Below are 26,119 nucleotides of genomic sequence, written 5' to 3' on the forward strand. Positions count from 1 at the left end.
ACCAGGAGTCTAACTTTCCCTGAGGCACCAGATACTAAAAAACTTTCAAGAGTTGACTGATTAAATAAAGGAACATTACAATCCCAATCCACCTCTAATTCTGTGACATTCTTGATTTTGCTTGTCAGTTCAAAGACCTAGGGAATCCATGTCAGAATTTTTGCTGAGGTTAAGATGACTGGAAGAGGCATGTGATTTTGGTTTAATCCTAAATGAGATGCTGAGAGGCTGTCTGATATATGGGATTAATGATGTGACCATGCAAAAGCACCTACTAGCTGAGGCCCAATTGGACTTCAAACAGGCACTACAACTGGCTTTGTTATGAGAAAATTTGGCAAGTGGAGCTTATGAGTTACCCGATGTTTTGACAGAACTAGACGCTCTTGTCTTGCTGAAGAGCTTGGGGAACACCATTTGAGATAAGGCAATTGCATAACTTCACTCAGGACATATCCTGGACAGAGGGATTCTAGCTCAGTCCAGAGCAAAACCCCAAAATAAAGCCAAACCTCAGCCAAACATGCTAATCTTATTGGAGGTGGGAGGTTGTTACATGAAGGGTATGAGGGCTATTGTATGTTCCAGAGTTAATGTTTCAGGCAAATCAAAAGTATTTGAGTATTTTCAGCATTTTCTGTTATTGTTTCAGATTTCCAGTATTCATGATCTTTTGCTTTTCAAGTAGAGTACTTGAGTGCTTTACTGTAGAAAATCATTGCCTTCAAAGGAGATTTTACTTAGGTTGTTAAATTACTGAAAGAATAATATTCAATAAGATTTACATTAAATAATTTACAAGGTCTAGGATATTTGCTCACATATTATTGAAGCACAGAATAAAGTTAGTTGACAGGAGGTTTTTTTTCCAGAAAGAATTTTTGAGCTATTCAACACATTGATGCATTATGAAATGAGTACATATTCATGCAAATATTAAAACGAAATTCATAGCATTAAAGAGACAAGTGGGCTGGAAGAAGTCATGGTTTGAGAGAGTTGAACTCTGATAATATTGGTCAGGTTTGACAGTCCTGCCTTTCCTGTTTGTTATTTTCACATGCCGGTTTCCATCCCTTTCAAATATCACTCTCTCCACCTTTGTAGATACCAAAAGCAAAACATTCCATTTTTTAACAGCTCATCTGCGTAATATATTTTCGCTAATGCTGTCTTGTGTATCTCCCATTGTTTCTCAGCCTAACAATTCTCTGCAGAAGTACTTCAATGCTGTGAAGTGCCTTCGAACATCCTGAAATTGTGCTGTGCAATATGCTATTTAAACATGAAATAAAAGGGTACAAATCTAAAAGTGGGTGCTGAAGCAGATGGATTGGGGGGCATATATGTAAAATCCTACTTGACGCCCATACGTAAATGTTGCCTTTTTATGGACTTTTCCATCTTATCTTTCACTTTTAAAGAACTCGGCATCACAGCTCTAGGCTCTCACTGTTGCCAGTTTTCAAGTGGTAGTTCTAGATTTAGAAGTCACAGTCACCAATTCTGCTAGTAGCAAAAATGAGCTCTCATCAACACTAAGTTTGTGTTTGGTGCCTTTCTAGTGAATCTGCAATACCTTTTCCTTTCTTCATCTTTCCTAAGATAGGGTATTTTTAACCGAGCAATGCTCCAAATGAAATTTAGCAAAACCCTTGTGTAGATTAATCATTTACCTTCTTGTATTTATTTCAATATGCTGATACAATAAACTCAGAGTTCAATCCAATTTTTAGGCTTTTTTCCAGGACAATTCTGTTTTGAAAATCTCATTATCTGCAGTTTCATTCTTCCACTCAAATGAGGCTATCCATATTTGAGATGTATATATCCACTTTCCACACTTCTATAAACGATAATGTCTTCATTCATATTATAAAATTGAACTTCGGTCAGAAATTGCGATTGTCTCATGTGTTCCACAGTTTCCTGCATTTTTCTTCAGTTTGTTATATTCTTATCTGAGTTTCAGCAAATTTTGATGTTATTCCTCATAATCCATTTCTACATAATTTCTAGAAGTTCAGACAGCTACCAACAAGGATCTTCTGCTGCACCTTGTCAATCTGTGAAACATCAATGATCCTTGCACTCTAGTTGTTAACCCTTCAACTATCCCTTCTGTCACACTGTATGATGAGCTTTCTTAATCTGAGTGGCAATTCTCTTATGTGGCACTTTGTCAATTACTTTTGAAAGTCCAAATACATCATTTTATAGTACTCCTTTAGGTCTGCCTGGCCAATAATTTACTTGAAGAGTTTAATCAGTCAGAGTACTATAACTGTGTGCAAAAACGTAAAGCAAGAAGAAACAAAATTAGGTATTAAAATCTGTTGCAATTCAAAACAATGTGATCTTTAAAATGAGACCTGGGACAAAAATCCCATTTCAAATTTCAAATTAATAATGTCAAAGAAGTGACCATCAGATCCATGAAATATCACGTAATTGTACTCACCTTGCTGCAGCTTGTAGCCCTGAAGCCCGGAGCAGCTTTAATGAAAGGGATACAGCACGAGATGCTATGATACCTTCCTTGGCATCCTCAGTTGTTTGCACTGAACATCTGTATTTTATACTAACATCCAATAAGCCTACAACACATGTAAAAGTATTAGGTGATATTCAAGTTAAATTACATTATACCCTTTCCAAGCTTCAACGTCAAACCTGTGTTCAGAAAATCAAGCCTTATACCATAGGAAATGGATACAGACACTAAGTGTTGGATGATTATTTGATGTCTCAACTTACTTTTTAGAAAATGCTAATTAATTTAAAATCACAGTCAACAATTTGTTTCATCACACATGGAACATGAACTATTTTCCTCAAAATTAAATAAGGTCATCAAACAGCAAAATCAGGTCATAGGCCTATAATTACAGAATTTAAGTTGATAGCTTTTAAAAGTATATTTTAGTTTTTATGAAGCTGTTGGTCAAGTTAACTTACTACATTGGTAAATATAGGCACGTTGTTTCAACATGTCTACCTGAATGACATAGCTTTACTAAATGCTGTCATAAAGAAGTTAACATGGGTCAGTTCATCTACATACTTAATCCTCTTTGATACAGATAAAAGGACAAAAACATTTCACGTACCGGTGGAACGCAGAGGATGTCCTTCAGCATTTTCTGTTCTAGGTAATAGGGGAATGCTAAATATCTGAACTCCAACTTCCTTGTGATGTTGCATAGTTACCATAGCACACAGCTTTGATAAAGGGAGGACACCCCTGGCAACAAGCTGGTCTCTAACATTAGGGTAATAGTACCTGAGAGAATAAAATGAGTCTGTTACAAAATTTCATGTGAAATTAATTAACTCTTCAAAGCCTCATCACCATCTACTTGAAACAAGTAAGCTGTGAGATAGCACACTCTCCACTTAGCCAAATGAGTGCAGCTCCAACAATACTGAAGACAGGACAACACTACTGGATAAAACAGCCCACTTCATCAGCACCCCATCCACCACATTACATGCTCACTGCCTCCAATGTAGAAAATCAGTGCTATCAGTGTACATCTTCTATAAAGTGCACTGCAGCTACCTGCCCAAGTTTCTTCAGCAAAACTTCTCAACCCAAGATCTCTACAACCTAGGAGAAAGGCAACAGGCACATGAGAACACCACCATCTGCAAATCCCTCCAAGCCACACACCATCCTGACTTGAAACTATATCAATGTTCCTTCATCATCAGGCTAAAAACTTGGAATTTCCTTCCCTACAGCATCACGGGTTTATCTACATCACACGGATTGCAACAGCTCAAAAGATAGTACACCATCACCTGCTCAAGGCAATTTGGGAAAGGAAACAAATTCTGAAAAATCTACAGCTTTTTTTTAAAAGATGTGATTAACCCTCAATTTAATATATTCAGGTAAGTTTGCAATGTGGGTCATCTGCACTTGCCGGAAGCCACAGGCATTGCTTTCTGCAAACAAAAGGAATATTTTCAGGCCTGACAGCATCTGTGGAGATGGAAAAGAATTGACAATTCACATCCAATATGATCCTTCTTTGGAACTTGCATCTTTTGAGTCAGATAACTCAAGGAGACAATAATTCCCTAATGCTTTCTCCAACAATCCAGACGTAAGAGAGGTGATCCGCCAGCAACGCCTCTCTCAGGCCAAACTGGTCAGCATTGAGGTGTTAATGACTCAAAACCAGCCTGGCAGCAGACTTCCAAAGTAACTGCTCTACATGGAGCTCGACAGTGGTGAGAATACAGCAGAACTCCTTCAGGGATTTCTTCAAAGAAGGGCAGGAGCCAGGAGTTCTGGATTGCTAGTCCACTGACAGTACTATTACATTGCTATCTCCCCAGGGCACCAAACATATCGAGACACTTTTTTGGGAACTGGCTGAGATGGGTTCAAATTTGGGGAACAGTGCATAAACCTCGTAACAGCCTATTTACTCAACTTTTCAAGAATCTTCAGCCTCATAGAGTTATAGAGATGCACAGCATGGAAACATGGCTTTTGGTCCAACTCGCCCAGGCCAACTGGATATCCTAAATAAATCTAGATCCATTTGCCAGCATCTGGCCCATATGCCTCTAAACCCTTTCTATTCATATACCCACCAGAAGCCTTTTATAATGTTGTAATTGTACCAATCTCCACTACCTCCTCTGGCCGTTCAGTCCATACACACATCAACCTCTGTGAAAAAGTTGCCCCTTTGGTCCCTTTTAAATCTCTCCCTTCTCCCCTTAAAACTATGTCCCCTAGTTTTGGACACCTGGGGAAAAGACCTTGGTTATTCACCCTATCCATGTCCTTTATGACTTTAGAAAACTTCTATAAGGTCACCCATCTGCCTCCGACACTCCAGGCAAAATAGCCCCAGCCTATTTAGCCCCTCCCCATAGCTCGAACCCTCCAATCTCAGAAACGTCACTGTAAATCTTTTTCTGAACTCTTTCAAGTAGCACAACATCGTTCCAAAGCAGGGAGGCCAGAACTGAACACAGTATTCCAAAAGTGGCCTAACCAATGTCCTGTACAGCTGCAACATGACCTCCCAACTCCCATACTCAATGCACCAACCAATAAAGGCAAACACAACAAATGCCTTCTTCATCATTCTGTCTACCTGTGACTCCAGTTTCAAGGAACTACAAACCTATAGCCCAAGGTCTCTTTGTTCGGCAACACTCCCGAGAACCTTTGCATTAAGTGTACAAGTCCTGCCCTGATTTGCCTTACCAAAATGTGACACATCACATTTATCTAAATTAATTTCCATCTGCCACTCCTCAGCCCACCTGTCCATCTGATCAAGGTCCCATTCTCCTCAGAGGTAACCTTCTTTGTTGTCCACTACACCTCCAATTTTGGTATCATCTGCAAACTTACTAATCATATCTTCCATATTCACATCTGAGCAATTTATATAAATGCCAAAATGCAGTGGACTCAGCACTGAACCTTGTAGCGCACCGCTGGGCACAGTCCTTCAGACTGAAAAGCAACCCTCCAACACCACTCTTGGTCTCCTACCTTCCAGCCAATTCTGTATCCAAGTAGCTAGTGCTCCCTATGTTCCATGTGATCTAATCTTGCTAACCCATCTGCCATGCAGAACCTTGTTGAATGCCATACTGAAGTCCAAACAGACAACTTCCACTGCCCCAACTTCAATCTTCTCTATCACGTCTTCAAAAAACTCAATCAAGTTAGTGAGACATGATTTCCCATGCACACAGCAATGCTGACTATCCCTAATCAATCCTTGTCTTTCCTAATATATGTAAGTCTTGTCCCACAAAATTCCCTCCAACAATTTATCCACCACTGACAGCAGGCTCATCAATCTATAATTCCCTGGTTTTGCCTTACCACCTTTCTTAAATAACGGCAACACATTAGCCAACCTCCAGTCTTCTGGCACCTCGCCCATGGCAATCGATGATACAAATAGCCCAGCAAGGGACCCAGCAATCACTGCCCTAGTTATCCACAAAGTTCTCTTGTTGCAGTGTCTGCAGATCACATATCAGACATATCAGTTCATGCGAAGCTCATCAAACTGGAGTAGAAGCAAGTCATTCTTGACCCTGAGGGATAACATAAGGATCCTTTTCTCTCGAACTATGAAATGTAATTATTACTTCAAATTTGGCCTTCTTTGAATTGATTTGATGACTGAAAACCAAAATTTCTGGCCACAAATCACCTTTCAGCAACGAACACAGAGATGAATACCGATACATGCTTTGCATAAAATGGTTTCAAATTTGATCTAGCTGATGACACATCTCACATGGACTCCGTCCTATTTTTCTGCTAGATAAGGTCTATTTTTTTCAACGATTTCAGCATTTACCTACACCAAACCTCAAACTGAATGCCACCACCTTCTCCAAACATTTGTTTTGAACAAGTGCTCAGCAGTATCTTCTGAACTGGAAGGTCTGGTGGGATGAGAAGAGAGTGGTTTTGGCAGTCATTGAAGAGAGGATCTGGTACACATAAAGTGGTTGCTGTGCGAAAAGGCTTCAACATGATGTCTGTAGCAAAACAATGAGTGCAAAAAGTTATTTAGTTTAACTGTGCAGGAATTAATGACTACTGTATTTAAAAACTAGAACCTGTTTCAGATTTGAGGTTGGCTGGCGCATGAAGTTGATTTTCCAGAACATCTGGCACAAGTATTAAAGAACTTAGTAATGAAAACATTTCCACAAGACAATTTAAATTTATAAGTTACGCATAATGAATCTATAGCTGATGACATTAAAAAAAGCAACATTTTATTTAATATAATTTCTAAAGATTTGGGCACTGTTGGAAAGGAAAATATCTGCTGGGCCTCCAAAGTTGCTCCAAAAGGGTGGTAGTGGGCTTTCTTGCTACCTCAGTATTTGATTCAACTGAGTGATCTTCCAGACTATCTAAAGGGCTATTAAGCAGAGAAGAGATAAATTGCTTGTCTGATCTCATCTGACCTGCTCAGAAATCTGCAATTTCCACGATCACAGTTGAAGCACTCCAGAGTTTTCACTTCTACTTTCTTGCTTAGACGATCACCCCATCACCACATAACAATTTGTATTTAAATAACCTTTCAATGTTCAAAAAAGTATCAAGGCGCTAAGCAGAACTGTAATCTGACAGAAAACCAAAGCAAAGATGATACTAGAGGACAAATAAGTGAAGCTTTGTTTGTTTATTCACAGGTGTTCCTGGCCAGGTGAGCTTTTATTGCACATCATTAATTACCCAGAGGGTAGTTAAAAGCCAAACACATTGGTGCAGGTCTGGAGTCACATGTTGGGCCAGATCAGGTAAGAACAGCAGGTTCTTTCTCTTAAGGTCATTAGTAAACCAGATGGGTTTTTCTAATAATTGACAATGGTTCCATAGACAACTTGAACTTGTAATACCACGTTTTTATTCAAATAAAATTCCATAATCTGTGTGTTGGGATTCAAACCAGGGTCCCCAGAGCATGACCTGGATCTCTAGCTTAATAGACTAGTGATAATACCACAAAGCCATTACCTCATCTCGTCGATGAAGTGGGTTTCATGGATGTTTTCACGAGAAGAGTCAGGCTTAAGTGCTCTCTGATGAAGGGTCTAGGCCCGAAACGTCAGCTTTTATGCTCCTGAGATGCTGTTTGGCCTGCTGTGTTCATCCAGCTTCACACTTTATTATCTAGGCTTAAGTGGCAAATGGGTTTGCAATGAGGGCCATGGTGATTGAAGATAAAGTTGTCAACAGTGGGACACGGCAAGGTTGGATGTAGAAAAGATCAATGTTAAATACATAAGTGTTGGAAAAGGTTATAAGGGATAGGATTTATAATCATCTCGAAAATAATAAATTGATTAGGGATAGTCAGCATGGTTTTGTGAAGGGTAGGTCGTGCCTCACAAACCTTATTGAGTTCTTTGAGAAGGTGGCTAAACAGGTAGATGAGAGTAAACCGGTTGATGTGGTGTATATGGATTTCAGCAAGGCGTTTGATAAGGTTCCCCACAGTAGGCTATTGTACAAAATGCGGAGGAATGGAATTGTGGGAGATATAGCAGTTTGGATTGGAAATTGGCTTGCTGAAAGAAGACAGAGGGTGGTAGTTGATGGGAAATGTTCATCCTGGAGACCAGTTACTAGTGGTGTACCGCAAGGGTCCGTGTTGGGTCCACTGCTGTGTCATTTTTATAAATGACCTGGATGAGGGCGTAGAAGGATGGGTTAGTAAATTTGCAGACGATACTAAGGTTCGTGGAGTTGTGGATAGTGACGAAGGATGCTGTAGGTTGCAGAGAGACATAGATAAGCTGCAGAGCTGGGCTGAGAGGTGGCAAATGGAGTTCAATGCAGACAAATGTGAGGTGATGCACTTTGGTAGGAGTAATCGGAAGGCAAAGTACTGGGCTAATGGTAAGATTCTTAGTAGTGTGGGTGAGCAGAGATATCTCGGTGTTCATGTACACAGATCCTTGAAAGTTGCCACCCAGGTTGACAGAGCTGTTAAGAAGGCAAACAGTGTTTTAGCTTTTATTAATAGAGGGATCGAGTTCTGGAACCAAGTGGTTATGGTGAAGCTGTACAAAACTCTGGTGCGGCTGCACTTGGAGTATTGTGTACAGTTCTGGTCACCGCATTATAAGAAGGATTTGGAAGCTTTTGAAGGGTGCAGAGGAGATTTACTAGGATGTTGCCTGGTATGGAGGGAAGGTCTTACGAGGAAAGGCTGAGGGACTTGAGGCTGTTTTCATTAGAGAGAAGAAGGTTGAGAGGTGACTTAATTGAAACATATAAAATAATCAGAGGGTTAGATAGGGTGGATAGGGAGAGCCTTTTTCCTAGGATGGTGACTGTGAGCACGAGGGGGCGTAGCTTTAAATTGAGGGGTGAAAGATATAGGAAAGATGTCAGAGGTGGTTTCTTTACTCAGAGTAGTAAGGGAATGGAACGCTTTGCCTGCAACGGTAGTAGATTCGCCAACTTTAGGTACATTTAAGTTATCATTGGATAAGCATATGGACATACATGGAATAGTGTAGGTTAGATGGGCTTGAGATCGGTATGACAGGTCAGCACAACATCGAGAGCCGAAGGGCCTGTACTGTGCTGTAATGTTCTATAAGGAGTTAATCTACTGAAATGTATGACTGGCAAACTTGGGGAGGCAATGGCCTACTGATATTATTGTTCAACGATTAATCTAGAGACCCAGATAATACCCTGGAAAAAAAAGAGTCCAATAGTGACCATGAATCCATTACCGAATGTCAGAATAACCCATCTAGTTCACTGATGTCCTTTAGGGAAGGAAACAGCCATCCTTATCTGATCTGGCTTCCCTGTGATTCTAGACCTACTGCAATCTTAAAGTGGCCTCTGGATAATTACGGAAGGGCAATGTCCTCATCCTGTGAGCGAATTGAGAAAAGGCTACAAACATGAGGAACAAAGCTTAAAAAGGACTTAAATAAAAGCACGTGTACATTAAATTATGAGGCATGGGGACCAGAAGCCAACACAGGTCAGCAAAGAAAGGAGTGACAACTAGCGGGATTTAAAGTCAGAAGGGATATGAGATAATAGCCAAAGAGGAGATAGAATTAATGTCAAGGTTCCAGACAATTCTGTAATTAAAACAAAATTTGGAAGCTTTTACACATCAAACTAACCAACAAGTACAATGTTAAGACAAGAACCTAATCATTTCTCTTAAAGCCCAAACAAGGAATTAATTACATCAATTATGTCAAAAAGTTTAATTACATTTAATTTTTTTTTCAGTTATCCTAAGTTCCTTCTGCCTCCAAGGCTATTTTCCTATTTTCAAGTAATTTGATATGCCTTTTATGCAAACTGAGAACTCATGACATGAATAACAAACAGCAAAAACCTACATCCTGTCATTGCAAAGTAAATTCTATGTGCTTGCCTGAAGAGTGTACACCTTCACAAGAGGCTAAACAGTTGCTTATGAAGAAGTCTCAAATAGTGAGACTTCAGTCTTCATAGTGCTTAACTCAAGTAACAGCTATTGTAAGGCCGAAAATAAATAGAATAACAATACAAACCTAGCGAGCTAGTGGAGATGTGGGAGGGGTCTTGGACAGACAAAGTGTGGGAGCCTGGAAAACCCAAAACTCACTTCTGCAAATAGTGGAGTAGCACATGGATGTGGAAAAATGCTCAAGCATAATCCTTGGAATTTCCAGGGTAATGGCACAGGAATGGTATCCCAATTCGGTTGAAAAATCAATTTTTCTGGTACAGTAAATTTTTAATGAACTGTTGATAAGCTCCCTTCTAGTACACATCTTTGATCATTTGTTTTACAATTTTGGGAAGTTCCAGCGTTTTTTCTATTTACACAATTTCTTCCCCAAATTTACAATTTATTCTTACGAGCTATAAAACGTTAATCGTACTATACGACATCCAAATTGGACATAAGCATCTTGGAATACAAAATTACTTACTATTTCCAAACGGTACTCTCTCAGGTATGGCATTTACATCTTGAGTTGGGAAATAGTATTGTATATAGCAGTCTGCTTCTCCCCAAACAGTGGATTGCAAAGGAGTCAATCCTTTAAGCTGCACCACATTTATTTCAAACATATGTTCTATCAGTCGTTTTGTCTCCCTTCTGTCCAACTGAAAAAGTATATGTTAGTATGATGTGATTATAGTTTTAAATCTTTAAAAAGCTTTGTACACTTTTATCAAATTAAAACTATTTCAAGTGTTTTAACTTTTTCATTCAGAAAGTAAGGATGCATTAGATTCATGTAAATTTTTCTGTCTGGACACAGAATTGGCTGTCCAATAGAAGACAGAGGGTGGTAGTGTGTGGAAAGTATTTAGCCTGAAGCTAAGTGACCAGTGGTGTTCCACAGGGATCTGTTCTGGGACCTCTGCTCTTTGTGATCTTTTCATCCTAAAGAAAAGAAAGACTATCCGGGGTGGGATTAGACAGCCATGGCTGACTAAGGAAGTCAGGAAATGTATCAAAGAAAAAGAGACAGCCTATAAAGTGGCCAAGAGCACTGGGAAATTAGAAGATTGGGAAGGCTACAAAAACAAACAGAGGATAACAAAGAGAGAAATAAGGAAGGAGAGGATCAAATATGAAGGTAGGCCAACTAGTAATATTAGAAATGATAGTAAAAGCTTCTTTCAATACATAAAAGAGACAAACAAGAGGCAAAAGACGACATTGGGCCACTCCAACTTGATGCTGGAAGGCTAGTGATGGGAGATGAGGAAACAGCTGAAGAACTTAATAAGTACTTTGCATCAGTCTTCACAGTGGAAGACATGAGTAGTATGCCAAAAATTAGGGAGAGTCAGGGGACAGAGTTGAGTATGGTAGGCATTACAAAAGAGAAAGTGCTAGAAAAGCTAAAAGGTCTGAAAATTGATAAATCTCCTGGCCCCGATGGGCTACATCCTAGAGTTCTGAGGGAGGAGGCTGAGGAAATAGTGGTCGTATCTTTCAAAAGTCACTGGAGTCAGGGAAAGTGCCAGATGATTGGAAAATTGCTGTTGTAACCCCATGTTTAAGAAAGGATCAAGGCAAAAGATGGAAAATTATAGGCCAATTAGCCTAACCTCGGTTCTTGGTAAAATTCTAGAATCCATTGTCAAGGATGAGATTTCTAAATTCCTGGAAGTGCAGGGTCAGATTAGAACAAGTCAGCATGGATTTAGTAAGGGGAGGTCGTGCCTGACGAACCTGTTAGAATTCTTTGAAGAGGTAGCATGTATGTTAGACCAGGGAAACCCAGTAGATGTTATCTATATAGACTTCCAAAAGGCCTTTGATAAGGTGCCTCACGGGAGGCTGCTGAGCAAGGTGAGGGCTCATGGTGTTCGAGGTGAGCTACTGGCTTGGATTGAGAATTGGCTGTCTGACAGAAGGCAGAGAGTTGGAGAAAAGGCTCTTTTTCGGAATGGCAACCAGTGATGAGTGGTGTCCCGCAGGGTTCAGTGTTGGGGCCGCAGCTGTTCACCTTATATATTAATGATCTGGATGAAGGGACTGGGGACATTCTGGCAAAGTTTGCTGATGATACGAAGATAGGTGGACAGGCAGGTAGTAGTGAGGAGGTGGGGAAGCTGCAGAAAAATTTAGACAGTTTAGGACAGTGGTCCAGGAAATGGCTGATGAAATTCAACCTGAGTAAATGCGAGGTTTTGCACTTTGGAAAAAAGAATACAGGCATGGACTATTTTCTAAACGGTGAGAAAATTCGTAAAACAGAAGTACAAAGGGATCTGGGAGTGTTGGTCCAGGATTCTCTAAAAGTTAACTTGCAGGTAGAGTCCGTGATTAAGAAAGCGAATATAATGTTGTCGTTTATCTCAAGAGGGGTGGAATATAGAAGCAGTTATGTGCTTCTGAGACTTTGTAAAGGTCTAGTTAGGCCCCATTTAGAATACTGTGTCCAATTTTGGGCCCCACATCTCAGGAAGGAGCGTGTCCAGCGGAGATTCACATGGATGATCCCTGGAATGCGAGGTTTAACGTATGATCAACAGCTAAGGATCCTGGGACTGTATTCATTAGAGTTTAGAAGGTTGAGGGGAAGATCTAATAGAAACTTACAAGATAATGTATGGCTTAGAAAGGGTGGACGCTGGGAAGTTGTTTCTGTTAGGCAGGGAGAATGGGACCTGTGGACACAGCCTTAGAATTAGAGGGGGTAAATTTAAAACAGAAATCAGGAGACATTTCTTCAGCCAGAGAGTGGTGGGCTTGTCGAATTCATTGCCACAGAGTGCAGTGGAGGCCGGGACGTTAGATGCCTTGAAGACAGAGATCGACAAATCCTTGATCTCACAAGGAATCAAGGGCTACGGGGAGAGTGCAGGGAAGTGGAGTTGAAATGCCCATCATCCATGCTTTAAATGGCGGAGTGGACTCAATGGGCCAAATGGCCTTACTTCCACTCCTATGTCTTATGGTCTTGTAAATGAGGATGAGGAAGTGGAAGGGTGGGTTGGTAAGTTTGACAATGACACGAAGGTTGGTGGAGTTGCAGATAGTGCGGAGGGCTGTTGTAGGTTGCAACGTGACACTGACAGGATGCAGAGCTGGGCAAACAAGTGGTAGATAGAATTCAACCCAGAAAAGTGTCAAGGGATTCATTTTAGAAGGTCATATTTGAATGCAGAACACTAGGTTAATGATAGGATTCTTGGCAGTGTGAAAGAACAGAGGGATCTTGCAGTCCACGTCCACAGATCCCTCAAAGTTGTCACCCAAGTTGATAGGGTTGTTAAGAAGGTGTATGGTGTGTTAGGTTTCATTGGCAGGGGAATTGAGTTTAAGAGCTGCAAGGTTATGCTGCAGCTCTATAAAACCCTGGCTAGATGACACCTGGAATATTGTTACAGAGATAGTAGAAACTGCCAATGCTGGAGAATCTGAGATAACATGGTGTGAAGCTGGATGAACACAGCATCAGAGAAGCAGGAAAACTTGATGTTTTGGGTGGAGACCCTTCTTCAGAAATGGGGGAGGGCAAGGGGATTCTGGAATAAATAGGGAGACAGAGGGAGGTGGATAGAAGAGAAGATAGGGTGAGAGGAGACAGACAGGTCAGAGAGGCGGGGTTAAAGCCAGTGAGGGTGAATGTAGGTGGGGAGTTAGTGGGGGGATAGGTCAGTCCAGGGAGGACCAACAAGTCAGGGGGGTGGGATGAGGTTAGTGGGTAGGAGATGGGGGTGGAGCATGAGGTGGGAGGAATGGTTAGGGAGCGGGGATTAGTTGGGCTGGTTTTGGCATGCGGTTGGGGGAGGGGAGATTTTGAAGCTTGTGAAGTCCACATTGATACCCTTGGGCTGCAGAGTTCCCAAGCGAAATATGAAATGCTGTTCCTGAATCTTTCAGGTGGCATCACTGTGGCAATGCAGGAGGCCCAGGTTGGACATGTCGTCCAAGGAGCTGGCGGGGGAATTGAAATGCTTTGTGACTGGGAGGTGTAGTTGTTTGTTGCGAACAAAGCGTAGGTGTTCCGCAAAGCGGTCCCCAAGCCTCCGTTTGGTTTCCCCGATGTAGAGGGGGCCACAGCGGGAACAATGGATGCAGTATATAACATTGACAGATGTGCAGGTGAATAGCTGTTTGATGTGAAAAGTCTTCCTAGGACCTGGCATCCACCTGAAAACTGATATCCATTTTAAACCTACCGACTCACACAACTACCTGGAATATTCCTCCTCTCACCCAACCTCCTGTAAACTTGCCATCCCCTAGTCCTAATTCCTTCACCTCCACCACATCTGCTCCCGAGATGAGGAATTCCACTCCCGAACATCCCAGATGTCCTCTTTTTTCAAAAATGGCAACTCCCCCTCCAGTGATCAAAAATGCCCTCAACCGTATCTCCCGCATTTCCCGCGACACATCCCTCACATCCTCTATTCGCAATAATAACCAAAACAGACTCCCCCTTGTCCTCATGTACCACCCGACCAACCTCCAAATCCAACGCATCATCCTCCAACATTTCTGCCATCTGCAATCTGACCCTACCACCAAAGACATTTTTCCCTCCCCATCCTTATGTGCTTTCCGGAGGGACCACTCTCCGTGACTCCCTCGTCCGCTCCACACTCCCCTCGATCCTCACCACCCCTGGCACTTTTCCCTGCAACCGAAGCAAGTGCTACACCTGCTCCTATACCTACCCCCTCACCCCGATCCCAGGCTCTAGGAAGACTTTTCACATCAAACAGATATTCACCTGCACATCTGTCAATGTTATATACTGCATCCACTTACGTGAAACAATTTAAAGGGCAGTCATGGGTTTTTGCTAACTCCCTAAACATTTTATACACATAACAGTAAAACTGACATGTGAAATGAGAAAGAACAACAAACACTTTCTCCCAAAATAAAAAATGAGTCGGTGGCAATCAGTGTTCCGTACATAACATGGCAAAATGACTCACAAATAAATGGATCTCTTCACACTAACTTTCATGGTGTTAACTACACTTTGGCTCCATAGTTACAGGTCAGAGACTATGAATGTAATAGCTGAATTCTGACGAGAGGTTTTAGAGACTGGCACAAATTCACATGCATCAAATGTTGATTTGATTTTTGGAGTAAATAAGCTCACGTGGACATGTGCACTTTGACCACATTACAATACACATCTAATATTATGATCATCAAACCTTTGAAGGAACTGAAAGCACTTGATCCAGAAAATGAGGCATCTGCTGGAAATCAGCAAGTGACATTCCCTCATCATTTTTCAATTTCTGAAGTGCTGCTATTTGGTCTGCTTCTCCCATTGCCAGTAAAACACGAAGGTTGCCCTTTTGGCTGCCTGTGAAAACATCCATCATTGGCATGTAGCTGTCCACAGCAACCACAGGATATTGAGCTTGGAGCAGTAATTGTGAAATCTTGGGATCCCTTGATTTATGAAATAAAAAATATTCAATGATCATCAAATAGAAAGCACCCACAGCTTCCATCAATTACATATTTCCAAACCTGTCATTAGCCTTAATATACCACACCGAAATAACAAAAAAAACTTGGCAGCTTTGAAACATCAAATTAACCAGATAGTCAATGTGTGGTCAAGGAACTACCTAAGAAAGTAATCACTTGTTTCCATTAAACTCCAAATATGAACAAATTACATCAAATATGTCAAATATTTTAATAACATTAAATTTTGTTTTCAGTAATTGTGAATTCCTTCTACCTATGGCTCATAGCTATTTTCCAATTTTCACGTTAACACCTAGAACATATTTGCTATTTCTTTTACTCAGACTGGGAATTCGCTACATGAATAACAAATACAAAACCTACATTCTACTAGATTATGGTAAATTCTATGTGCTTGCCAGAAGAGCGTACTCCCTCAATAATGGGAAGGCTAAATAGTTGCTCCCAAATTTCACTCCAATCGTTTCATATGTACTGTATATTTATGCCACAAAGATTTTTATTTTTATGCAAAAAAAAATTACCAGGTTGTGTGATTTCTGAAGAATGTACTAACATTTCTATACTTCAATGAGACATGAAGAATCAATGACACTGGATGAAAATTAAAACCTTCCTCCCAAGTCAGAAATCGGAGCTGAAAACTAAAATGCTTCAACACATTATCAGAGTGGCATAAAGACCTGGACTTTCATGAAGTCATGGAGATTCCCAAAAAGCAGATGACCTTTTGGGCCTGGAAGTCCAGCGCGTTTCAGATAGATCCTTACCGGATTTTACCGGTGGGTAAAGGTGATAGGATTTGTGGGAAATTTGAAGTCGGCTGGGATATTTGAGCTTACCACTGAGTTCCAACAGACATCCCATTGATCTTTAACCCTACATCTGGGTGTTACAACTCTTTAGAGTTGTTGCGAATGCTCTTGAAGGGTTGTTAAGAACTGCAAAACTGTCAATCAGTCAAATTATTTGAATCCCCAAACTTGTAGAAATCAAAGAAAGTATGTGTCAGTTATTTAAATTTGTTGCTCTTTAATAAAATTATCATGTTGAAAAAAAATCTACAAGCAGCTGTCTGTTGACAAGACCCGAAGAGCTACCATCATATCATTAATAATAGTTAGTTGCTTTCCACAACCTTTGATTACTATAGTAGGTAGTTATAAGTTAACAGTTTGATTGACAGCTCATTGATTATTTAAAGGATCAGTTGTCTTTAGTGTGCGGCCATGAATATAACTACATATTTTTCTAAGGCATAGTACTTGTAGGACTTCAAATAATCTATATGGGCTTTCATGCATGGGAGCTTTCATTATTTAATGAAGGATATAATAGGTATTTAGAACTTTATTTCATCTGAAATGTGTCTACCCATTGAAGAAACATGATCTGTTGGCATGAAGGGTTCAAGGGGAAAATGTGGTGATGGGTTGGCATTAAAATGGCACAAGGCTCTAAGGGTCCATGAGTGTCCTGGGGAGGCATGGGTGGCATGAAGCTGGCATGCATAATATGAGAAGATCATGGTAAAGGTCTAATGTTTAATAGAATCATGGGACAAATTCCCTCAGAACTGAGAAGTAATTGCTGGACAGTCCACCATTAAATTTGGCTGTGTCTGATCTGCATCCAGGAACTGGTGAGCCTGACTCCATCTCATGCCAAGCTCCCATATGAAGATTCTACCCCTATAATCTGAGGTGGGGAATCTGCCAACTCATACTACCCAACGTGGAAGTTAAAATCCTGGTCAAATTTTGTGAAGATAATTTGCAAAAACAAATAATACCTAAACTCCATATTTAAAATCAATTACATTATGTTCATTGTGGAATAGACTAAGTCACAAATTTGGATACAGTATAATAATCAGAAAACAGAAGTCTTCTGAACGTATGTGAATTTGGAAAAAGAAGTGCTTTTCTTTATCTTCTATTCGAGAGAGGGGAGAGACAGCAAACAAAATACCATAGGCCAGTTAGCTTGGTATCTGTTGTAAGGAGACACTGAAATCCATTTATTGAGGACACAGCAGGACATTAAAAGTCTCAATGCTTTCAAGCACTTAGCTGCTATCTTATTTGACAATTTAAATTATGTTCATGGCTTACTCGTGAAATTAATCATTCAAACATAAGTTTAGTCTGAAAACTTACGAAGTATTCATTCACTAAGAAATACAAGTGCAGAGTTTTACCCATGAAGATTAAGTTCTCCAATGCAAACTTATGATTTGTACCAATTGTGTTTTGAAGCAGAATTAGTTTCTTCAACAATCCAAATTTCAAACTGATTCTCCACTTTGAGATTAACTAGTAGCCTTCAGTAAGTGGTTTTTGGAAGCCTGAAAACACCACATTGCTGCATTTTCCATAGTTCACTTAATTGAAAAGAAGGTTTTGGTTGAAGTTTAGGTATTGATTATTAGGGCATTAGGGTCAAACAGGGATGCCTAAAACTAAATATAACTTTGGTGCAGGTAGTGGTGGCACATTAAGTTAGGGATAATTGGGTAAAAAATGTATGTATGTATTCATGTATCAGTGATAATGGGAACTGCAGATGCTGGAGAATCCAAGATAATGAAATGTGAGGCTGGATGAACACAGCAGGCCCAGGAGCATCTTAGGAGCACAAAAGCTGATGTTTCGGGCCTAGACCCTTCATCAGAGAGGGGAATGGGGTGAGGGTTCTGGAATAAATAGGGAGAGAGGGGGAGGCGGACCGAAGATGGAGAGAAAAGAAGATAGGTGGAGAGGAGAGTATAGGTGGGGAGGGGATAGGTCAGTCCAGGGAAGACGGACAGGTCATGGAGGTGGGATGAGGTTAGGAGGTAGGAGATGGAGGTGCGGCTTGGGTGGGAGGAAGGGATGGGTGAGAGGCAGAACAGGTTAGGGAGGCAGAGACAGGTTGGACTGGTTTTGGGATGCAGTGGGTGGAGGGGAAGAGCTGGGCTGGTTGTGTGGTGCAGTCGGGGGAGGGGACGAACTGGGCTGGTTTTGGGATGCGGTGAGGGAAGGGGAGATTTTGAAGTTGGTGAAGTCCACATTGATACCATTGGGCTGCAGGGTTCCCAAGCGGAATATGAGTTGCTGTTCCTGCAACCTTCGGGTGGCATCATTGTGGCACTGCAGGAGGCCCATGATGGACATGTCATCTAAAGAATGGGAGGGGGAGTGGAAATGGTTTGCCACTGGGAGGTGCAGTTGTTTATTGCGAACCAAGCGGAGGTGTTCTGCAAAGCGGTTCCCAAGCCTCCGCTTGGTTTCCCCAATGTACAGGAAGCCACACCGGGTACAGTGGATGCAGTATACCATACTGGCAGATGTGCAGGTGAACCTCTGCTTAATGTGGAAAGTCATCTTGGGGCCTGGGATCGGGGTGAGGGAGGTGGTGTGGGGACAAGTGTAGCATTTCCTGCGGTTGCAGGGAAGGTGCCGGGTGTGGTGGGGTTGGAGGGCAGTGTGGAGCGAACAAGGGAGTCACGGAGGGAGTGGTCTCTCAGGAAAGCAGACAGGGGTGGGGATGGAAAAATGTCTTGGGTGGTGGGGTCGGATTGTAGATGGCGGAAGTGTCGGAGGATGATGCATTGTATCCGGAAGTTGGTGGGGTGGTGTGTGAGAATGAGGGGGATCCTCTTTGGGCGGTTGTGGCGGGGGCAGGGTGTGAGGGATGTGTTGCGGAAAATGCGGGAGACGCGGTCAAGGGCGTTCTTGACCACTGTGGGGGGAAAGTTGCGGTCCTTGAAGAACTTGGACATCTGGGATATGCGGGAGCGGAATGCCTCATAGTGGCATCAGATGCGGCGGAGGAATTAGGAATAGGGGATGGAATTTTTGCAGCAGGGTGGGTGCGAGGAGGTGTATTCTAGGTAGCTGTGGGAGTCGGTGGGCTTGAAATGGCGATCAGTTACAAGCTGGTTGCCTGAGATGAAGACTGAGGAAGATAGGTGGAGAGGAGAGTATAGGTGGGGAGGGGATAGGTCAGTCCAGGGAAGACAGACAGGTCAAGGAGGTCAAGGAGGCTCCAGGAAGGTGAGGGATGTGCTGGAGATGGCCCAGGTGAACTGAAGGTTGGGGTGGAAGGTTTTGGTGAAGTGGATGAACTGTTCGAGCTCCTCTGGGGAGCAAGAGGCGGCGCCGATACAGTCAATGTAACAGAGGAAGAGGTGGGGTTTGGGGACTGTGTAGGTGTGGAAGAGGGAATGTTCCACGTAACCTACAAAGAGGCAGGCATAGCTGGGGCCCATGCGCGTGCCCATGGCCACCCCCTTAGTCTGTAGGAAGTGGGAGGAATCGAAAGAGAAGTTATTGAGGGTGAGGACGAGTTCGGCTAGGCGGATGAGGGTGTCGGTGGAGGGGGACTGGTCGGGCCTGCGGGACAGGAAGAAGCGGAGGGCCTTGAGGCCATTGTTCCCTTGTTCGCTCCACAGTGCCCTCCAACCCCACCACACCCGGCACCTTCCCCTGCAACCTCAGGAAATGCTACACTTGCCCCCACACCTCCTCCCTCACCCCTATCCCAGGCCCCAAGATGACTTTCCACATTAAGCAGAGGTTCACCTGCACATCTGCCAATGTGGTATACTGCATTCACTGTACCCAGTGTGGCTTCCTCTATATTGGGGAAACCAAGCGGAGGCTTGGGGACCGCTTTGCAGAACACCTCCGCTTGGTTCGCAATAAACAACTGCACCTCCCAGTCGCAAACCATTTCAACTCCCCCTCCCATTCTTTAGACGACATGTCCATCATGGGCCTCCTGCAGTGCCACAATGATGCCACCCGAAGGTTGCAGGAACAGCAACACATATTCCGCTTGGGAACCCTGCAGCCCAATGGTATCAATATGGACTTCACCAGCTTCAAAATCTCCCCTTCCCTCACCGCATCCCAAAACCAGCCCAGTTCTTCCCCTCCCCCCACTGCACCACACAACCAGCCCAGCTCTTCCCCTCCACCCACTGCATCCCAAAACCAGTCCAACCTGTCTCTGCCTCCATAACCTGTTCTTCCTCTCACCCATCCCTTCCTCCCACCCCAAGCTGCACCTCCATCTCCTACCTACTAACCTCATCCCACCTCCATGACCTGTCCGTCTTCCCTGGACTGACCTATCCCCTCCCTACTTCCCCACCTATACTCTCCTCTCCACCTATCTTCTTTTCTCTCCATCTTGGGTCCGCCTCCCCCTCTCTCCCTATTTATTCCAGAACTCTCACCCCATCCCCCTCTCTGATGAAGGGTCTAGGCCCGAAACGTCAGCTTTTGAACTCCTGAGATGCTGCTGGGCCTGCTGTGTTCATCCAGCCTCACATTTCATTATCTATGTATTCATGTATCTGGGTAACAAGTAATCCGCGTGTTGGATACTGTGAAATAAGAGTTGGATTAAAACTTTGACTAACAAATATGTTGGATCCATCTAACCAACTTCTAACTTTTGATGTATATCATCCACCACATATGTCACCCTTAAATTTACTCCTGGTAATTAAATTTGTTATGCGTACAAATGTAAAACAAAATGTTGCACATATTGAAGCTTGGATTTTGAATAATCAATTACAACAATGGAAGAGCATTTTAGCTCTCATTATTATGCCATTGAATCCCAAACAGCAAAAGGCAGATGTCTTCAAACAGATGATGTAGGGGAATTGGTAGGAAGGTGTAATCCATGGCTATGAAGGCAGGATAGTTGGTTCAGGCTGCAGTGAAAGATGGAGTCGGGTAACGTGGCAAAGAAGGTTGCTGGATATGGTATAGGATAAAGTACTGGCCAGCAGAAGGACACAATTTTTGACAACTGTGTCACTTTGTCCACTCCTTCTTGCAAGCTCCCACCCAGGTTTATACAATCTTAAAATTTAACCACACTACCTGATAAGTTGCAACCAGGTTCCTTAAGAGCCTCTCTTTTTACAGGCCCAATGTAGGCCGGGCTTTCGTCAATGCAGTGGTCTAAGGTACCTCAAGGCAAGTCAATCATAGGGGATATTGCATGCGAACTGTTTGGCTTTTACAAATGTGGAAGTAAATACATTTCTGGCTTACAATAATTTTATAGGATGTTTAGCAGGTACTGGAATGCTTCAGAAACCAGCGGTGTGTAGCTGAAATTTTCAATACATCTAATTAACATCACACCACGTGATACATTTTAACATAAATACCATTTCATGTGCTCTTCATTATTTACCTAAAAGATATATAAAACTGATGGAGAGGGAGCTTCACAAGGCCAAGGAGCTTCTCCTGTCCTGTGTTGATAATTTTATTCCAGACCTCTATAATCATCATGTTATTCTTCATCCTCTCCAATAATCTGGGAGTCAGTGTGATTGGAGTTACCTGATTTAAAAAAAAGGCAAAAATCTTAGCGTATCAAATACTTTAAACTGTTGTGGAAAGGAATTAATCAATAATGAAATTTAGTTCAGGTTGGGTTGGTCAATTAAATTTCATGGCCTAATTTTTACTTATTACACTCTTCACATTTAAATGATAATTAACTGCTGCAAGTTTATATTTCTGTAAATTACAGGTCAGATATCCTTTATCCAGAAACCTCAGAGCCAACTGAGGATAAAGGATATCTGACCTGTAATTTATAGAAATATATATCAGCAGCAGACTCACACCAGTTGGGAGCATCTCTTCCTTCAAGCCTCTTTCTGTCTACAGCTGAAGAGCTGTTTCAGCTTCTCTGTTTCAATTGCCCATCATAGCCTGGTTTAAACTGCCATAAATCCTGCCGACGCAACAGGGCATCAATTTGCATAGGTTTGTTAGACTCTTGACTGCTTCAAACAAACACTTCTTTTGCTTGCAAAAATCAGACATGGACATGAGCGTGTAAATAATCTAGTCCTTTCTAACTACTGGGTCAAACTGGGAAAAAGTCATATCCAATGTACCAGTGAGCTAAAGGTGTAGAATAAATTTTTTAAAAATACTGAAAAGGTAGGAATACACTAAACGCAGACACAAATCTTATTGATAGAAGTGTGTAGGTCCATTCGGGCCCTCAGCCCGAGCAGACCCAGACAGACCTGTAGACAATGCTGAGTTTGGGCCAAGTGAAGCTTTTTTCTGAAGGGCCCAAACTCAGCATGCCTACAGGTCTGTTTTCGAAAAAACTTTCAGCATCTGGGTCTTTTCGATTTTCAGGTGTGCAGATAAAAGATGATGATTGTATGATGATTGTTCTACACAGTAACTGAAAATGAACAAATTCTAATTTAAAATAAATATATCACATAAAATAGTTAAATGACTTGTTTTACGTTGGTTTACAGCAATCAGACAATGTTCAAGGTTTTAGCAAAGATTCGTAGCTCAGGTTGCAGGTGAGGTTGTTGACTTGTTTGCCGAGCTGGCTTGCTTTTGTTCACCACACTAGGTAACATCATCAGTGTGGCCTCCAATGAAGCAATGCTGTTTTACTCCGCATGGGGTTTATACTGTCCGGTCTGTTATGGTGAATAGTGTCCTTTCCAGCTTTGTTCTGTACGGGTTTGTATATGGAGTCCAATTGAATAATGTTTGTGGATTGCATTTTAGCTTGAGAACCATGTCTCTAGGAAGTCTCATGCGTGTCTATGTTTGGCCAAATCAATGTTTGGTTAAATCAACTAATTTGTGATTTTGTGCTTCAAGTTGCTAAAATTTAAAAAGTACCTAGCATTGCTGAAATCATAGTTACATCCTTTACTTCTTTTATCCTTTGCAAATGTACTTCTCTCTCAATTTCACATATGCAGTCACAAAACCAGTGACCTCGGGATACCTCAACTAGATTTTGGATCTTGTCAATTTTTGGGTTAGGCGGTTTAGGGCAGGTTAAATTGGTTTGGTTGGGTCAAAGGTCACTCGGACCGGGGGGAGAAAAAGAACAGGCACAATAACCTTGCAAAATACAGCAACTAGCCAAAAAGTCAAGATGTGTTTTTTTCTCATTTAATAACAATTACAATTTATGCCTGGCAGTTTAAGAAGTGTCTGATCAAACAGACATGCACGGCCAAACATAGACACATTTGGCCAAACACAGACATGCCCGGGAAATCCTAGAGACGTGCTTCTCAACTCATAATGCAATCAACAAACATATAGAATTGGACCCCATTTACAAATCCATACTGAATAAAACTGGAAATGACACTATTTACCAAGTAACCGACCAGACAGTAAATAAATTCCAAGCAGAGTAGAACAACATTGCTTCATCGGAGGCCACATTGATGATGTTACCTAGCTTGGTGACGAAACATCTGAATGAAAACAAGACAGTTCGGTGAGTAAGTCAACGACTTCAATCAGATAGTGCACTTAGAAACATTTATTCATTTCCTGCATTCATAGTGCACTTTCTCTGTTAAGGTACTGGCCACGTATGCTTTATAGTAAAGACAAAACAAAAATCCTTTCTTAATGTCTTACTCAAAATGTTAGCATATATAACCTATTATTACTTGTTCAATCTCTACCAAAAAAAACCTACCAGTGACAAGTTGAAAATTGGGCAGTTTGTGCTCCCACTAACTGTGGACCTTATTGCTTCATCTGTGCTGAAAAGCTTACATTTCAAGTAGATATTGTCCTGTTGCTGCATTCTGCCATCGCCCACGACAAAGTCTTTTCCATCAGGCGCCATCAATAGAACATACAATAAAAAACCCTTTTCTTCCTCAACTGCAAAATTAAATTGTTCTAATGAATTCTGCGCTGCAGATTCAGGGGAAGGCTTACGATGATCTTGATAGCTCGGTCTGAATATGTTGTTTGCGAGATTTTGTTTCAAATGAGCTTCAACATTTTTTTTACTTGATGATTTAAGGGCACGTGGTCCAAAAGGATGGGGATCAAGTGGACAAACATCAACACCTTTGAGCTGCTCTCCTGAAAGCTTTGGTCCCACACTGGATATGGCATAAGTTGCCTTAGGAGAAATAGCTAATCTGGCATTAACACTGGTCAAATCTTTGTTGTGAGCGACAAGCTCTACAGTCACCTATAGAACAAACAAAGTTAGAACTTTACTAAAAAACGGAAGGAAATTAGACAATGATAACTTCAAATTAATCCAGTAAACTTTTGGGTTGTTTTAATATTTCCATTCAGCTGTTGTCAATTTTCTCCCTGTCCCCTCTTGTGAAATTGACTCTTGAGCAGCAATCACCGTCCCAGACTGTTCCATGCTGAAACCACAATCCATTACAAAGGCCTAGATGTGTGCATTGGTATCTTATCCAAGGTGGCATCACAGTTTCACCCAGTTTTCACTCTCACACATTTCAAAAAGGTGACTGCTGCTCAATAGCAATGAGGAACAGCTACTTTATCTCTTTGAAATACTGGTCAAGACAGCCAATTTTAGCATTCTCACTGCAAACAACAAGCTATCAGTTAACTCAGTGCAGCCCTTTTTTCTTTTCGCATTAGTTCATGCAACGTGGGAATTGCTGGCTAGGCCAGCACTTACTGCTTATCCCTAATGAGAAGGTAGTGGCGCGCATTCTTTTTAAATCACTGCAATCCGTGCTGGAGGGAATAACACCAATGCTGTAAGGTGTGGCATTTCAGGATTTTGACCCAGCACCAGAGAAGCAACAGTGAGATAGCTCCAAGCCAGGACAGTGCATGTTTTGAGAGAGGAACTTGCAAGGAGTGGTGCTCCCATGTACCTGCTGCCCTTATCGTACTAGGTGATAGAGGTTGTACGTTTGGAAGGTATTGTCGGACAGGAACCTTGTTGAATTATTCTGGTGGATATTTTAAATGGCATACTACAGCCATTGTGTGTTAATGGTAGAGGGAGTAAAAGTTGGTGTCAGATGGGCGCCAATCAGGCAAGCTGTTTTGTCCTGAGTGGTGCTGAAATGGAGTGTTGTTGGAGCTGCACTCATCCAGGAAAGTGAGAGTATTCCACCACATTCCTGATTTGTTCCTTGCAGATGGTGGGTAGGCACTGTAGAGACAGGGGGTGAGTTACCTGTTGCAGAATTCCAAGCCTCTGGCCTGCTCTAATAGTAACAATATCTACATGGTTTGTCCACGTTCAATCTCTGATCAATGGTAACTTCTCAGGATATTGATAGTGGGGAATTTAGATTCTCTCCTTTTGGAGATAAGTCATGAATGATCCTGAACCTTGTGTAATCATCAACAAATATCCCCACTTCTGACCTTATGATGGAGGGAAGGTCATCGGTGAAGAAGCTGAAGATGGTTGGGCCTAGAACATTACACTGAGGAACTCCTGCTGAGATGACTGACTTCCAACAATCACAGTCACCTTCTTTTATGAGGTGGTGCCGGTGTCGGACTGGGGTGGATAATGTCAGAAATCACATGACACCAGGTTATAGCCCAACAGGTTTATTTGAAATCACAAGCTTTCAGAGCATAGCCTCTTGGTCACCTGATTCACTTCACCTGACAGAAGTTGTATGACTTCTTAGATCTTCCTCTGTGCTAGGTATGACCGAAACCAGTTTCCTCCCAATTGAAACAACTCCAGTTTTGTTGGGGCTTCTTGATGCCATACTTACATAATGAATCTGAGATGTCTCTGGCTAATGCAGCAAGTTCATAAACAGCTTTTCTCCTGCCCAAAATTCTTTTGAGCAT

The 26,119-nt window shown here is 41.9% G+C and overlaps 1 protein-coding gene across 2 annotated transcripts in view; it reads right to left on the minus strand.

Annotated features, from left to right (window-relative positions):
- Positions 1 to 26,119, minus strand: part of c2cd3 (C2 domain containing 3 centriole elongation regulator) — a 133,194-nt gene that overhangs the window by 61,692 nt on the left and 45,383 nt on the right. For both annotated transcript variants that reach the window (XM_048532594.2, XM_048532593.2), the window contains exons 14-20: positions 23,991 to 24,500; positions 21,687 to 21,838; positions 15,194 to 15,437; positions 10,477 to 10,654; positions 6,354 to 6,537; positions 3,111 to 3,283; positions 2,462 to 2,597 (exon numbers count right to left, since the gene is read on the minus strand). In XM_048532594.2, the coding sequence (XP_048388551.2) occupies positions 2,462 to 2,597; positions 3,111 to 3,283; positions 6,354 to 6,537; positions 10,477 to 10,654; positions 15,194 to 15,437; positions 21,687 to 21,838; positions 23,991 to 24,500 (1,577 nt within the window). The remainder of the gene's footprint in view (positions 1 to 2,461; positions 2,598 to 3,110; positions 3,284 to 6,353; positions 6,538 to 10,476; positions 10,655 to 15,193; positions 15,438 to 21,686; positions 21,839 to 23,990; positions 24,501 to 26,119) is intronic.

The sequence above is a fragment of the Stegostoma tigrinum genome, chromosome 6 (genome assembly GCF_030684315.1).
Source record: "Stegostoma tigrinum isolate sSteTig4 chromosome 6, sSteTig4.hap1, whole genome shotgun sequence".
NCBI classification, from domain to species: Eukaryota; Metazoa; Chordata; class Chondrichthyes; order Orectolobiformes; family Stegostomatidae; genus Stegostoma; species Stegostoma tigrinum.